This window comes from Pseudogymnoascus destructans (assembly GCF_001641265.1).
Source record: "Pseudogymnoascus destructans isolate 20631-21 unplaced genomic scaffold scaffold_4, whole genome shotgun sequence".
Classification (NCBI taxonomy): domain Eukaryota; kingdom Fungi; phylum Ascomycota; class Leotiomycetes; order Thelebolales; family Thelebolaceae; genus Pseudogymnoascus; species Pseudogymnoascus destructans.
This window is the reverse complement of record NW_020167523.1, coordinates 1,612,390-1,628,449: the sequence shown is the minus strand read 5'-3', so window position 1 is coordinate 1,628,449 and position 16,060 is coordinate 1,612,390. Positions and strand designations below refer to the sequence as shown.

At 45.1% G+C, this 16,060-nt stretch overlaps 3 protein-coding genes across 3 annotated transcripts; 2 read left to right on the top strand and 1 right to left on the bottom strand.

Moving 5' to 3' along the window:
• Positions 1-1,925: 1,925 nt before the first annotated feature.
• On the top strand, positions 1,926-5,154 carry VC83_02208 (uncharacterized protein; the record flags this gene model as incomplete). Its single annotated transcript, XM_024465876.1, has 2 exons — positions 1,926-2,594; positions 2,642-5,154. 2 exons carry the CDS (start codon positions 1,926-1,928, stop codon positions 3,830-3,832), a joined length of 1,860 nt encoding a protein of 619 aa, XP_024326586.1. The 3' UTR covers positions 3,833-5,154.
• Positions 5,155-7,870: 2,716 nt separating this feature from the next.
• VC83_02207 (uncharacterized protein) lies at positions 7,871-9,007 on the top strand (the record flags this gene model as incomplete). The annotated part of the gene is made up of 4 exons (XM_024465875.1): positions 7,871-8,109; positions 8,159-8,408; positions 8,528-8,667; positions 8,722-9,007. 4 exons carry the CDS (start codon positions 7,871-7,873, stop codon positions 9,005-9,007), a joined length of 915 nt encoding a protein of 304 aa, XP_024326593.1.
• A 3,211-nt stretch (positions 9,008-12,218) lies between these two features.
• VC83_02206 (uncharacterized protein) lies at positions 12,219-14,066 on the bottom strand. The gene is made up of 3 exons (XM_024465874.1): positions 13,655-14,066; positions 13,527-13,593; positions 12,219-13,478 (listed from the first exon to the last, which is right to left on the bottom strand). The coding sequence occupies exons 1-3, from the start codon at positions 13,933-13,935 to the stop codon at positions 12,303-12,305; spliced, it is 1,524 nt and encodes a 507-aa protein (XP_024326594.1). The 5' UTR covers positions 13,936-14,066; the 3' UTR covers positions 12,219-12,302.
• Positions 14,067-16,060: the final 1,994 nt, after the last annotated feature.

Genomic DNA, 16,060 nt, shown 5'->3' with positions numbered 1-16,060 from the left:
CTAATACTGCCTGGGCTATTAAAGTTTCACACTCAGCAGCACCCAGGCTTTTACAGCGAACCATTGTTGAGTTATTCACAGTTATCAGAAGTCGGCGGGGTGAATTCCCCGCGTTACACCATCCCCCGCGTTACGCCACGACTTCCGTTATTAAAAGTTAATATATATAAAACATTTAGATAGAATTTGTACTTACATAGTAATTCCTAAGTAATCTGTTTGATTACTAGCTGTCCATACATCTAAAGTTAAAGAAAATTATATTTTAAAAAGTACAGTAGATAGCTAGGAAATAGAGTAGGAAATCTAGTACTGTGTAAACAGTCCATTTGTGTCAATTACTGCTTGCATACGTGTAGGCATACTGTCCATAAGCTCATTAAGCACTATAATGTTACGGCTATAGTAACATGATGTCATGGTTACAGGGCCAGGGCCTAGTAACGTGACGTGTGAGTCACATAACGTGACGTGTGACTCACAGTGGGAAGCGGGGTAGGCTGCCATGTGATGGGGCTAATGGATAGTTGCAGAAACTAGTGGATATTGGATAGTTGAGCTATCCACGGACTATCCTGAATATCTAGCTATCCGCCAACTATCCAGATTACCCATGAGGCACGACGCCACTATATAAGTAGATAGTATTTCCTTAGATAGGAGCTTCGTGCTCAACTCAATACAGTATTTGTTATATACTAGTAACGTGTTACTTGAAGCCTTTGTGTCTGATCCCCTGCCTCCTCTGATAAGTAAACCTTTACGCAAGAGAACCTCTGTGTCTTCTATCGTTTAGAAGTCAGCGTTACATATAGGTGAAATAGACTCCCATGCTGCCTTTACAGCTACCCGGAGCCGGTCATAAGACATAACTTCAGGATAATTATCCTGAAGATAGTTCTTCATATAGTGCCATACTCGCTCAATTGGATTAAGGTCAGGGGAATAGGGTGGCCACTCAATTGGGTATATGCCACGCTCTGCAAACTCTGCAATAGTTGCACCTGCTCGGTGCCCTGGAGCCCCATCCTGCATAAGCAGAAGACCAACCGTGGATTACAGGCACAGTACGGTCCATATAGGCCTTTGAGCAGATTTTCCCCCAATCCTTCTCCCAAAATATGCAAGGCCCTTTACCTAGAGCTCCTGAATAGCAGCCCCAAAACATTCAACCTGCCGGTCTCTGCCGCTTCTCAACAATGCATGTAGCTCCCATTCTTCTCCTGGTTTTCGAGTAACCCAAGTCCGTGTATGCCGTCCACCTGTTACCCAAGTCTCATCTGTCCATAGTATCCTATCCCAGTTGTTCCGAGTCCAATCTTTGTGCTCAAGTGCAAAAGCAAGGCGTTTTACTCTATTTGTCTCAGAAATAGGTGGTTTTCTCATTGCGAGGCGGCGATGGTAGCCCTCTTTATGTAGTGAATGACGTAAAGCAAGCCTACCACAAGATAGGTCTAGGACCCGGATAACCTCAATATAAGGCATACGTCTATTCTTTGTAGACGCAGAGATAAAAAATAGCTCCGTACAAAGGTGGGACGTCGGAATTACTTCGGAGTAAAATGCTGTATCCTGAGGTGTCAACAAAACGAGGTGGCCCGGTTGATGTGCTGCCTGGTTGGCTGATATAATCTGCAATGGTGCAATTAGGCCAGGAGAAGTGTTAACCGCCCGGCGCGGCGCAAAACGCCACGCCGGGCGGTTAACAACGAATAGAATCCCTTTCTATGAGCGCGGAATATGTTCATCACAACGAAACGCGGTTCTAGGTCACATTTATTTTTGGTGATACCAATGATGCAAGCGCCAGCGATTATGTAATTGTCTACGTAGAGGCTTTTAATCAAGAATTTTTGCACGTCACCAGCATTTGCACAATGTCTTAGTAGAATTGGAATGATTGATTCAAACAACAATTCATTTTTATGATGCAGACCCACTGGTCAACATCCACCATTCACATCGCTAATATTCGATCTGAGTGGTGCTGTTTGCACTATGAAGCATCGTCACCAATCCTCCTGGTCATACAGCACTGTCTGAGGGGCCTTAACACGGACCAGAGTGGACATCCAACCAACCAATCAGCGCTCGGCGGCCCACCCACATCGACTTTGCCGCCAATGTGTCGGAATGCATTCCAACCACACTACCATTCCTTCTTGAGTACTTGGTCACATAACAACAGTCTCTTGCACCTCCCATTCAACCATGGCAAGCGCCCAAGGATGGTTGTACCGCAAGGCCCGTACGATGGGTCGACCCCCAGTGTACGCAAACGCCGCATTCCCTCGTGTTCAAGCCCGGCGTTAGAAGCCACTACAAATCGTCGTTCACCCAAAAGGCAGAAGGTCTGCCATCCAGCAGTCCCGCCGTCAAGGTTTTGGGACCATTTATCGGAGATCCCTCTCACTCGGAACGCATTACGAGAGTTAGGCAATAGGAACGCCAAAGTCTCCCACGGCTCACCAGCTACACGAACCTGTTGCGAGACCGGTTGCCACCAGCTCACCGACTTGTTTTCACCAACTGACTTGAGGCGAATCACTCGTTTTGCAAGGCACGGTGGCCCTGATCTAAAGGATTTGAGAGGAGTAGGTGGATATTCTTCAGTTTCTGTGCACATGCTGAAAGTAGGTAGTACCCAATACCAACGGGAACCAAAGCCAGGATGAGTTCTAACCAGCCAGGCATCAGGCGCCGAAAGAGAAGCTCAAGATCACCAAAGAAGAGCTCGCAGTCCCCTTCGAAAAGTAATAACACGACGACTACGAGGAGCACAGGGCCATATGATCGTGCCTTTCAGCAACACCTCGTCGACCACAACATCTTGCCCGATGGGTATGAGTATCCAGATGGCCGGTTGCCGCCAGAGCCCGAGAATATGGATGAGATACTTCGAGCACTATCTCAGCCTAGACAATCCCTATCTCCATCTCGATTCTCGAAGGATGACTTTCGCAAGTTTCAACGAGAAGACGCGCAGGCGTCCAAGGAGAGACAAGTCACGACAACTATCATCCCAATAATTGAAGGAGATGTTGGGGATAAAAAATGTGTTGCTGGTGAGATACCGTTTACAAACCTCGACCACCTGACTGATGGGACACTTGTTCCGGGTAATCCTGATATATACTACGGCGCGCGTCCTGAACAGCTCGACCGGAGCATACGCAAGTGCCTGGGAGGTCATGTTATGCCTTCCACCCAAGAAGATTTCCCCGTTGCACCAAATTTCTTCATTGAAGTGAAAGGACACGATGGGTCAACCGCGGTGGCTAAAAGACAGCTGTCCTATGATATGGCACTGGGGGCGAGAGGCATAAACACTTTTCAGGGGTACAACAGCTCTAATTTGCCGTATGACAACCGAGCCTATACCCTCGGTTGCACTTATCAGGCTGGGATCATAAAGATGTACGCCAGTCAACCAATACTACCCTCCGTGCCAGGAGGACAACCTGGGTATAACATGACGCAGCTCAAAGTATTGGCTCTGACCAATGACGCAGAAGCCTTTCGACAAGGTGCTACTGCATACCGGAATGGCAGGGACTGGGCAAAGCGGCAACGAGATGATGCCATCAATCAAGCGAACGATAGAGCCAGCCACGAAATGGTAGAATCTTTCAAAGGTGACGGCATTGGACTGAGCTTTGCAAGCGAGGCTTCGGCTAGCGATATAGTCGTCGCTAGCCAAGATATAATTCCAAACCGCTATTCTAATGTGCCATCTTCTGAAGAGTCTGAGGCCTCCGCAGACGAACTGTCACTAGATTTTCAGCCTCCAGTCAAACGCAGGAACTCAGGTTCTCCGCAAAAGAAATCCTAAAATGACGAATATCTGAACTCCCCAAACAACGAGGCGGCAGTTGAGCAGTTCGAAACCACGGAGCTGTTGGGAAAACCAGGGTAATATACCTCCTTCGAACAACAGTTGCTGATAGGGGGACGGTTTCCGTATGGGACTCCAATGTCAATTTGGTCACAGGGATATCAAGTAGATGGTTAGATGGACACTTCCAATCTGCATTTTTTGGTGAAAAGTGCGTGAAGCATGAAAAAGAGCCTTCGAAGAGCCAAAGAAAAGGGGCGGGCAGTGTAATTATATCACTGTTGAGGGTATGAAGGTGCATTATCGGTTTATTTTTCAAGCGATATCTTTATTCAATGTTGCCAGGGCGTTCAATAGCGAACTTTGCTTACGCGGGGGTGGGGGGAGATAAGTCATGGGCGAAAGTATGCGACACGGCGATACCAGGGTTATGCTATTTGATTCATAATACCAATTGTTTCTAGCAGTACATTTTTGAGTTTTGTCAAGTAGTGCACCTGGATTGGCCCTTTGATCCTCTTGGGAGAGCGCCAAAAGGAGCTCATCTCTTACGCAAATGCTAGCTAGCCTTAAAATACAATGCAGTGATTTCCCCGGTCACCTTGCCTCAAACTCTTTAATTCGTTCAGAGTGTATTGTATCTTCCTTCTCCCAGGAATTCTCACCCGCTGGACGACCCTTCAAACAAAATATTCAATTTCCCCCCTCCGTTCTCGCTTCTTGAGTACTTTCACACCGAAGTTCCCTTGATAGCTCGCCTCAAAATTGTCAACAAGATCCGAACTGATGTCGTCCTGTGCCTGCCACGTATTTTTATCATCACCAAAGCCTTCCCACTTCACGAGGTACCAAACCACATTACGTACTGTCGACTTGGCAAGCAACGCTTCCACCTCGCAGATCTCATCTGTATCGCTTTCTACTCCTTGGCTGCTACGACGCGGCTGCATTGCTGTGTGATTTTTGTTCCCAGTTGATAGTATGCCTCTGTGAGCACCCTTGGTTAAAAACCAGATGCATAAATTCCCCCGCTTTCGTTAGCTGAGTTCGTTATCTTGCGTTTCTTGTACTTCAGCGTCTGTGAGCGGTTCTTCAGCTTTGTGCAGTAGTGCACTTGCAACGTCCCCTTCGTCCTTTCCGGGAAGTAGGCTGCGCACTGGGTACTCACGAGTCGAGTAGTAGAATTTTTACTTACCCAGCTGAGTTACTCACTCATGTCCCGAGTATTGTTGAATGAGGATTACTCACTTGCTGAGTACCTAGTATGGGTCTTGGCAACTCAGTTAAATCACGTGTTTGATTAGCCATTACTTATTTGTTGGAGAGTAGGCCGTGGGCGCTGGGATACGGTGGTATTTGGCCCTATAATCCACTACGGCATCCCAGGATCTCCGACCGGTGCTGGAAACCACCACAGTCTCAACTGGGGTTTCAGCTCTGAAGCCACCAGAATAGGGGGCTTTTGGGGGGTCGAAGCAGAACCTCCGAAAGGCCTACAAATAGCCACGTAGGCCCATTAGATAGTGTAGTTAATCAATCGATCTTATTTTGCTATAGTAAGCTATATACTGTGTGAGAACTCCTGCCCCGTTGCACCCGTGAGAAGTCCCGACCACTGGAGAAACCACATGATTTGTGTGTGATCCCGTACCACGGTACTTCCTGTTCCAACATTATTGTAATGGTGGGTGCACCAGATGTGAGAATCTAGCCACCCAAGGAAGGGATGATTTTACTAAGACAACACACTGTCTTAGGAAACAGAGCCAAAGGGTCGTAGCTTAGACTATTCCATCAGCAATCAGGTGTATGATGTAGTGGAGTGGTTTAGACAAGTTGTAACAAATGTTGAGTCTGAGAACTCAGGGATAAGTCAGAGGTTAGCACCTCACTGACTTTTCAGAAACAAGGAGTAACAAGATCAATGCTTGGAAGCTTGGAAAAGACGTGGAAGTATGTGATAGTTGATTTACTGTATTGTCTGCTTGCCCTTTCTTAAGGAAAGGGCAATCCTATTTATGCTAAAGGAGTGTAGTTCTCTCATTTTCCAATACTTTCCATGACTAACCAGGCTTGGTAACTGTAGTCCACATAAGAGAATCCCATAGAACCATCTCCTAGGTTCCTAGCCTATAGCAAGTAAAAGGAGGTCCAAGGTCAGAGTACCCCTATAGACAAATTATGTCATAACTTAACCAATCTTGTGGGTAACTAAGGAGCGATGACGTGTAATGAACCATAGATGGTTGTAGAAGCTTTTGGAGCTATCGTTCATGTTCCTAGGCCTATAGTTGATAGAGATATGTCATGTGTAGTATTAGCCCAGTAACTAAGGAGTGATGTCATGTAATGAATCATAGAGGGTTGTAGAGATATGCTATGTGGTCATATCGGCCCAGTAACTAAGGAGCAATGACGTGTAATGAATCATAGAGGGTTGTAGCAATCGTTGAGTAGTATTGCTCTTGTTGTTGGTGTGACAAGCCAAAATATGTATAGTGACTTGTAGGTTTGAGGAGGAGATTTCTAAGTTTGCTCTTGAGTTTGATAGCAAACTGAGTGCAACGAATGTCAGTATGACACTTATGTTAAAAACGGGGCGCGACTTCATTGATCAAGACGCCATAACTCCATAACTCCATAACTCCATTCCCATATTGTTGATGTCCTATTACACACTATAACCTTTGGCCTTTAGGTACCAGGTTACCAGAAGGTTGCCAGAACTCATCTGACCTTCATTCCTGGGTAAGACACATTTCCATCGATTAAGCCCACAGCTCCATGATTAAACATCATATCCCGCAAACGCCGAACCAATATCATATCCTTTGCCTGAATTGTCACTCTCTTCACATGAATAGCGAGAAGGTTTGTCACTATAACTGTTAGTATGTCCCTGTTACTATGTTTAAACATCATACTCTCAAATTCTCGAATGAGGAAGCATTCAGCAGCTTCCTGAAGAGCTAGGATAGCAGATTGCTGGAAGCGAAGATTGGACTTGAAGTCTTCTGCAATTTCCCTAACAAGACGCTGGAATGGGAGCTTTGGGATAATTAGGCTAGTATCGAGTTGCTGTCTTCTGATATCGCGGAGAGCCTTGGTGCCTATATGTTTATTAGAGAGTTCTGGTAATCCTCTGGTAATCCTCTGGTAATCCTCTTACCAGACTTTGCGCGGCGCGTGGCCTTCTGAGCATGATTGTTGCTAGCTTGAGATGAGCGAATTGGAGCTTTTCTTGCTGTGCCCACGGCCTTTTCCTTTCCCTTTTCACCAAGCCCAGAGCCAGCCCGTAATCCAAGTGGCATCCTTGGTGCTGTGCCTCCAGTTGATCTCCTAGCAGTTTGCTTGGTACGAGCCATTTGCTAATATCAAGGTGAGTTAGTGAAGTAAACACAAGACAAAGAAGTAAATCAAAAGATATGTGTACTTACAGTGAGTTTGTAGGAAGAATATTGCAGAAGAAGAGTATAGAAAAGAGGTAGAGGTTGAAAGGTATGTGTTTTATATGAAGGTGCGCGTTGTGGTGTTGCTTTTGGAACAGTAATTCTTTGTAGGTGAATATTCCTTCACAAATATTTTTGTTTGCAACTTTAAAATAACCACGACCTTAGAACCACCTTCCTTGGTTACTGTAAGGATGCCCTCTCGTCTCTCACTCTAAGGAGCAGACCAGGAGCAGACTCTGAGTAGCTGCGGGTCACGTGTGATCATTTGGGCAGGCTAACCGAGTCGGAGGGGTTTCGGGTACTTTAGGGAAATGACTCACGGGTTCCCCCTTCATCTTTTTTCCCTTCATCTTTTTTGTATCCTTAGTAGGCCTATAGGATAGCATCCGTTTAGCCTCCGACTCGCACTCTCATATGCTACTACTGTGAGCTGGGTGCCCTGTGTCCTTACAGTTACTCTCCGATCTACACATTCTTCTTCCCTTTTGCGCCTTCACCTCTTCACTAGGACTTTCAAGTAAGTTTATTATCTTGATTCTATAGCCAGAACTTCCGGCGATCTTCTGCTAATCACGTGTTTAGTATGGCGAAACGCAAGGCACCTGAAGAACTCTCCACTAATGTGAATACTATCAAAGCTCGCAACCGCGTCTCCAACCTTACTGAAGATGAGAAGGCTGTTCACTTAGCACTCAAGGCTGACTATGCTGATCTGAGCTACTACTTAAAGAAGTTATATAAGTCTGCAAAGTATATCGCTGCCTCTACTGAAGACAAGACACGTCTACAGAATGAATTGAAGGTTGAGCGTATTCGTGTTCAGTAAGTTCCTTCTGGTAATCTCTGGTAGCCTCAATCTAACTATAAACAGGACTGAGAAGGGTACTCATGCATCTTGCATTGTGAATCAGAAAGTCAAGAATATTAGCGCCTCTTCTTCTTCTCCACGAGCACCACCATCTACTCCGCCACAACTTCTGTCTGAGCTTGCTGCATTTGAGGGTATCTCAAGTATCCCAATCGATGACGATCATAACAGCGAATGGGAGGATACTGAGGTTGAAGACGATTTGGAGTTGGAGCTTATGTTACGGCGCGACGATATTTTAAATCACGAGGCTGTTCTACCAGATGAGCTTTCCGAAGAGATCGCTAGATCCAGGCTCTCTTAACTCAAGCGCGCATTGATGTATGCTACCTCATGGTCTGGTAATCTTCTGGTAATACTAATAGTTGATAGGCCCATGAAGAGTCCAATTTCCACAAGTGGCAACATTTTTGGGATAGATGTATTCGCTCATATACGAGAAAGGCTGGAAAGTTGAGAAAGAAGCCTGAGCGTCTCTTTGAGTATATGCCGTGGATTGATGTAGAGGAAGGGTACGTCTCTGATCATCCTAGCAATCTTCTGGCAATACTAATTGTTTATTATAGCACTTTTCACGAGGTTATCCCACCACATAAATATTTCTGTTTGTACGAGCAGGCAGTTTGGACAAACTTTACAGCTTGGAAGTTTGGAAAGTGGGCCCAATTACCAGGACCTGCGCAGTGGTACCCAAAGTCTTACAATCTTGTCGACAATGGATGGTTGCAAGTCTCCACTCATAGTTCTAGCTTCAAAGAGGCATTCTTACTTGTCTACTCTAAGAAGTTTGATAAGGAAAAGTGGGCTAAGGTATCAACTGCGCAGGATATGTTGTTCCTGGAGCTAGAGTAGAGGAGAACTTGAGTTTGCTAAAGTTATAGTGCCGGAGTACCTGGTTTTCCAACGCGAATAGGGGCTATAGAGAAATTTAAGTACTTCATCGTAGCAAATGTAACAATACAGCCTGCTGTGCTTCTACGTTTAAACACTCTAGACAAGTTGTGTTTATTAGGCGCGATAAGCGGGGTTCCTCTACTACCCTCAATATGGTGCTCCTCCATATTAGACCATTAATCCGCCTAAACGATATACTATATCAGTCCTAGAGACTGCAAGAGGAAGTGGAAAGGCTGCCTATAAGCGAGCGCCTCCTCGATAACGAGACTCTACTCTAGATCTAGCCTACTTAAGTACTATACCATCGACCTGATATAAGCATACAATGGGGTAGGGATATTATACAGACGCCTTGGATTGTTACAAAAATGTTTACCAAAAGCCACAGAATTGTTGATATCTAATGGAATACTCTAGTATGCAGAGGAATAGAGATTAAGCAATATGGCCGGGATTACCTAGTTGCTACAATCAAGTCTTGAGTCCAGTCACTACCATTAATCATGTTTATTAATGACTTTATGCTATATTGCAATATGTACTGCTCAGATACTGGGATATATATGATGCCAGCTGGACTAGGCATTAAGCAGCGGCAAAGGAGCATGAATAGTCATACTCTTACCCTTAGACCCCATGGCTGTCAATTAGATGCTACTGTATCGGTCCTCTGTACATGTATAGAGACACTTGAGCGTGGTTGCTTAATAATTATCAAGGGAGTGCAGACAATTGTATAGGCGCCGTTTATTACCATACTGTAACGCTGACTTCTAAACGATAGAAGACACAGAGGTTCTCTTGCGTAAAGGTTTACTTATCAGAGGAGGCAGGGGATCAGACACAAAGGCTTCAAGTAACACGTTACTAGTATATAACAAATACTGTATTGAGTTGAGCACGAAGCTCCTATCTAAGAACTAACTATCTACTTATATAGTGGCGTCGTGCCTAGTGGACTCCTGGGAACTTACTCGAGTCCTCGGAGTCCTGGACTCTTAGGATTCTTCTCATCATCCTGCGAGTCCGTCACGTGCCTAGTGGACTCCTGGGAACTCACTCGAGTCCTCGGAGTCCTGGACTCTTAGGATTCTTCTCATCATCCTGCGAGTCCGTCACGTGATACTTTCGGAACTACTATTCCCTGCTGCCCCTCCAGGTACCAGGGCCGGTTTCATGCGACCTCCCTCCTTTCTGTCCTGTAGTTGGCCAGCCTTCTTGTTCCGTCGTAACACATACTAGGCAATATAAAAGGACAGCAGTGTAACGCTGACTTCTAAACGATAGAAGACATAGAGGTTTCTTGCATAAGGTTGACTTGACAGAAAAGGCAGGGGGATTAGACACAAAGGCTTTCCAAGTAACACATTACAGTATTGTAAAGAATACTATATTGAGTTGAGCACGAAGCTCCTATCTAAGGAAATACTACCTACTTATATAGTGGCGTCGTGCCAAAGGGATATCTGTGGATAACATGGATAACATAATATCCATGATATCCAATGTTATCCATCACCTGATATTCTGTGGATCCCCATGGATAACATGGATAACATAATATCCATGATATCCAATGTTATCCATCATATGACATTCCATGGATCGCCGTGGATAACATGGATAACATAATATCCATGATATCCAATGTTATCCATCACATGACATTCTGTGGATCGCCGTGGATAACATGGATAACAAATATCCATGATATCCAATGTTATCCATCACGTGAGGTTGCAGCTGTAAGCGCTAGCCATAGCACTAGCACTTAGCCGTAACAAGCAGCAGTTAGCTAGGTTCCTTTCACCAAGAGCTAACCTCTGTTGTTAGTTTTGTGATGCAAGCCTTAATACAAGGGGTAATCTCAGAAGGGATATCAAGTGCCATGGCTGGTTCCATTATCAAGTGCAGGAGCTACAGATGTAGATGGAGGAGCTTACTTCAAAGGCGACCTGGGTACAATTTGGTCGCCAATGACATTGTCATGAGCTGCCCCCTAGACTCAGCCCATAGTGAGTTCCTAGGTATCGTCTAGAGGCTCTATCCAATCCTATATGGTCCTTTGCTAACCCTACATGCCTAGGTAGAGTTTACCTAACAGTTCTAGAAATTCCCTTTCCCCCCTAGCTAGAGTCGAATACAGTCTCTAGAAAACCACTTAGGGTCATGGTCAATGAGTGAGTGTGGGAAGGCGTCTATTATCATACCATTGATACTTCGCTGTTGACTAAAACAATCACATGTTCAGAGCGAGGAGCCCTTCTTGTCCCTAGCGTTTTCAACAACTCATGATATCAGAAGGAGCTTGGCTCTAAGGCGCTTTGTGCGGATGCTAGCACCAATCTCTAAGGTTGTGAGCAAGATCGCTACCACCCACCTTAATGCTAGCTCTGTTCCAATGGCTACAGACTCTCCTGTACTTGTACAGAAGACTGTACTGCCAGACGCTGCTCCTACTGTCAAGTCCTATGGTATTAGGATGTGTGGAATGTAGTAGACCTAGTCAAAAGTCATGATCTGGTTCTTAATGAGGTTCTGATGGATACGACTCCTAACAGACCATTGAGTCCTTCTCTTTTGACTGCTCATTCTGAATAAGGCAGTAGCAGCTTTACTTTAGTACCCCTTTTTACAGCAATGTTTTATGGCGTATGGCTAATAGTAGAGTATTTATGGTCATGGATGGATTTACTACCATAATTGTATATTAGAAAACCATAAATAGGATAAAGTAAATCACATTTGTCCTGGAATATTATGATTTGTATATGACATGTGTATGTTCGTACATCAGGAACGATATTGTATTGAATTTATATGGAATAGTTTCGAAATAATCCTGTCACAATGACGATACTATTGTACAGCTATTTCCATACTCTCTCATAGAGCATTTAGTTTATTAGCTCAGTTTTGAAGGATATTTGGTGCCATGCATATCGCTTGAGAGGTGCTAGAGACTCCGATGGTGTTTCGCTCTGTCTCCTCTAGTGAGATCATAGTGTTGAATACTGTTACGGTGGAGATATTGTACTGGGCAACTAGTCCTGGACTGGTCTGGCAAGCATCATATGGCCCACAAATCACCCATGTAAAATTAGGCCAGCACCCTATCAAAGAGTGCCACAACCGTCTAAAAAAATGGGCCGTCGCCCGTAAGGTAGCTAGTGTTAAAATAATCTACTTTCCTTTTTTTGTTGCTGCTAATCTTATAAAATTTAAATTTATAAAGGCTCTAAGCAATTACCTATAGCTGGTATCTAAACGTTGGGGCTCTGTCTCCCATCTCACTTAACTGCTGATCTGTATGTTCGCTCCCATCACTGTGCAAAGCATCCCTCTTCTCATTAATCCGCCTATAACTATATCTCAACGCGGCTAAAGCAATCATGCCAATAACACAGAACATGAGTTCGAGCCCGTGACCTAGCAGGAACTTAGGAGAATCGACATTGCGGTAGAAGTTCGAGGCCATTGCACCTCCCAAATTTCCAACGCCAATGTGTAACGCCATACCGGCTGCACGCTTGTAGGAACCTGCGAGATTGTTGGACATCCAAGTAATGTTTCCTGGGAAGGCCGGGTAGATTCCACAGGTGGCAATGAAAACGCCGGCGTAGACGACGCCAGGGACAGTGCCTGCTGCGGATCCAGCGATGGCCATAATAAAACCGACGAGTATTGCACACATCGGAAAGAAGACGTATGGCGAGCGACTCCTCCCTGCTTTTGCGGCCTTGTCCGAAAAGTAGCAGACCACCAATGTCACGACGGCCGCTGTGATGTAAATCGGGATTGTGAGCAGTTGAGCAATTGTCGCAGTGTAACCCAATTGAGAAATGATGGTAGGCAGGAAGAGGCTGATTCCGTAGAGGGGGCAGACAATACCCCAGTACATCAGAACTCCGAGATATAGCTGCCAATCAGTCATAGCCTGGACAACATATTTCCACTTGAACTTGTCATCCTCAGCAACCATCCTGTCAGAGCGACTAGATCCTTGGTACTTGAGACGATAAGCAGCCCAAGCCCTCTCCTCCGGCGTTAAGAACGAAGCAGTTTCGGGGAAATCATGGAGCAGAAAGAAAGCGGCAATAGCGACAACGACGGTAAGGAGGCCCTCGAGGATAAAAATCCATCTCCAGCCCTCGTATCCGCCAACGCCGTTCATCTTAGCGATGAGATAAGCAAGAAGCCCAGAGAAAGCTCCAGCCATCGACGCCGCACTGAAGAAGAGACCTTGGCGAAAAGCCATTTCGTTCGTGCAGTACCACATTGTCAGGTAGTACGCCACACCAGGGTAGAGACCAGCTTCGGCGACGCCAAGAAAGATGCGGACGACGACTAACGTGTGGTAATTCTGGACGACTCCTAGACACACGGTGCAGGTTCCCCAGGCGATCATGATGGAAGGCAGCCAGATCTAGGAATACATTAGATCTGAGTTATCTAGAAACGAGAGAAAACTCACAGATGGGCGGAGGCGTTTGAGAAGAAGATTCGAAGGGACCTCGAAGGCGCAGTATGTTAGAAAGAAGCTGTTTCAAATCATTAGATCGTTCGTCTTAAACTTTTCATACGGGGCAACTAGCAACTCACACAGTCGACGCAATATTGTATCCGTCATCTGATAGATGAAGGTCTTTGGTAAGGCCTTGAATCTTCGCATTGCCAATATTTCCACGATCAAGAAAAGACAGCAAATACAAGACTGCGAGAGCTGGAATGAGTCTGACGTCCATCTTTCTTAGCGTCTTCTTCTCATCAATCCCCGAGAAATCGTCATCGTGTCCCTCAGAATTTAAATCATGCTCCTTAAGCTCTTTGACGCCGGCATCTTCTTGACGAACAGAAACAGGCTTATCAGCTATAGACGACATTTTGAGAGAATCAGGAGTAGATACATGCAAAACTGCACAGTCTTGGTGACTTCAGATTTGAACAACACAATACTCGACGACGATCAAAACAATGAAGATACTAATCCAAACTAGTGAAGGATATTTGAGTAACTATTTAATTAGAAACTTATCTCTCTACGTATTTTAATACTTATATATCTTTGTAGAGTCTTGCTCTGACTATCCCATGACTTAGGAAAACCCCGCATCACGGATCCGACCCTGGATATCATAGTACCCCTGTTCCCTGGCGATCATCCCACGAGTTGCCTCTCACCGCTACTCCACTAAATCGCTTGTCGCGACGCACCCCGCTGAGCCCGACTGTGAGCGATGAAAATGCTAGTCGGAATAGTTATACAAGATCGTTCTCCACAAATAGTACGGATCCGACTTCAACCATTAGGTAATGGTTGAAGTCATTACCTAATGGTTGAAGTCGGATCCGTACTATTTATTACGTAATATAGATCTGAGGCTTTCAGATGAAAATGTGGGGTATAAGCGACCCCGCGCTCCAAGGAAAGCCCCACACAGACTCGGAGTTTGTTACACGAAGATCGTTCTCTGATCCTGTTAGAATGAGACCTTGGTGCTTGGCACTAGAGCATTTTAGCAACTGTTCTGTCACACTTTTAGCGTGTAACAGTAACATATTTAGTAAGGCGTACCTAATGCCAAGGTGCCCACTCCAGCCCCACGTGCCCAAATAGGAAAGGGGACTGTCACACTGTAACAGAACTCTGTCGCACTATAACAGCCATTTCTAGCCTAGTAAATTATTAGTGTATTATATGTAGTTAGCCATAATCAACAATTTGAACGACATCCTATGCTTGAAATAGGTGAATACTACTCTATGATAACTATAGAAGCCGACCCTCATAGCTTATAGCTGGTAATTTAGACAGAAAGTGCCATCTACAAAGCCCTAGACCCCCTAACCCTACAGACTCTCTTAACCCTAGTGGCAAACTCTACTAGCTAATTTGGTATGTCAGCTAGTGGTGCCACTAGAGAGTCAGCCTAAAAAATAGGCTATAACGAATAGCACTATAGACTCTGCCCTCCCTAAGTTTGCAGGGCTAATCCAGAACGGCATTGCCTCCCTAACACTGCTCTCTAACACACTAGACCTAGCACGCATTGACCGATATGCTATAGCTATCGCAGAGGTCTTTAGCACCTGTATTCAGACAGTAGGACAGGCCACCTAGCCCTATAGTAGACACCACAGTGCTAGGAGCCGCACTAACGCCACCTCCTCTATAGAGATGATACAGAGGACAGCCCCTCTAAAACCACATGCGAATTCCACTGCATAGTGCGCTAGGCTAAATGGGACTACTAGAAACATATCATCAATGGCGTTAAAGATGACAAGGCACTCTACAAAGTCATTAACGTAAGTCGTGGCGTAGCAGGACAGATGGCGTATCAGGATGTTTTGTGACTAGACCACCCTACTAAACCAGCAACAACCAACTATAACACAACAATGACACAAAAGAGAAGTGAAAAGGTGTGTGACTGAGAGATTCTGATAGCAGAAGCAGTATTAGGCATACAAATTAGAACATATAAATTATGTTATGAGGCGGCAAAAGCTTTAGGCCTCAGTAGGAATACTGTAACAAAACGTGTCGCAGGTGGACTCTCCTAGAGAGATGCACGCCAAACACAACAACTTTTATCAAAAGCATAGGAAAGTATGCTACTTAAGTGGACCAAGGAGCTTACAATCAGCGGGTATGCACCGAGCCACCAAATACTCTAAGAAGTTGCAGTTGAAATCCGCATAAACCAATGCCACATCTTCTAACCTCATGATTCTGAACCTCGCTAACATCATAACAACCAACTAACAAACATATACTCCGACACTCCTAAGTTCCCGCTAGGTCAGGACTAGGTTCCACAGTTCATTAAACGGCATCTGCATTTACAAGTTAGATTAGGACGAAGAATCGAAGTGCAAAGGATAAGCGGGGTTACGAAGACAGTGTTAGTAGGGTGGTTTAACATGTACTAGGGCCGTAACACGTCTACAAATTAAAGAACATAATGTGTATAACATAGACAGACTGGGTTTTCGATTAGGACT

Coding starts and splice junctions, on each gene's coding strand:
- VC83_02206 (XM_024465874.1), bottom strand. CDS start 13,935: ATGTCGTCTATAGCTGATAAGCCTGTTTCTGTTCGTCAAGAAGATGCC. Junction 13,594..13,654: donor TACAATATTGCGTCGACTGT/GTGAGTTGCTAG, acceptor GATTTGAAACAG/CTTCTTTCTAACATACTGCG. Junction 13,479..13,526: donor TCAAACGCCTCCGCCCATCT/GTGAGTTTTCTC, acceptor ATGTATTCCTAG/ATCTGGCTGCCTTCCATCAT.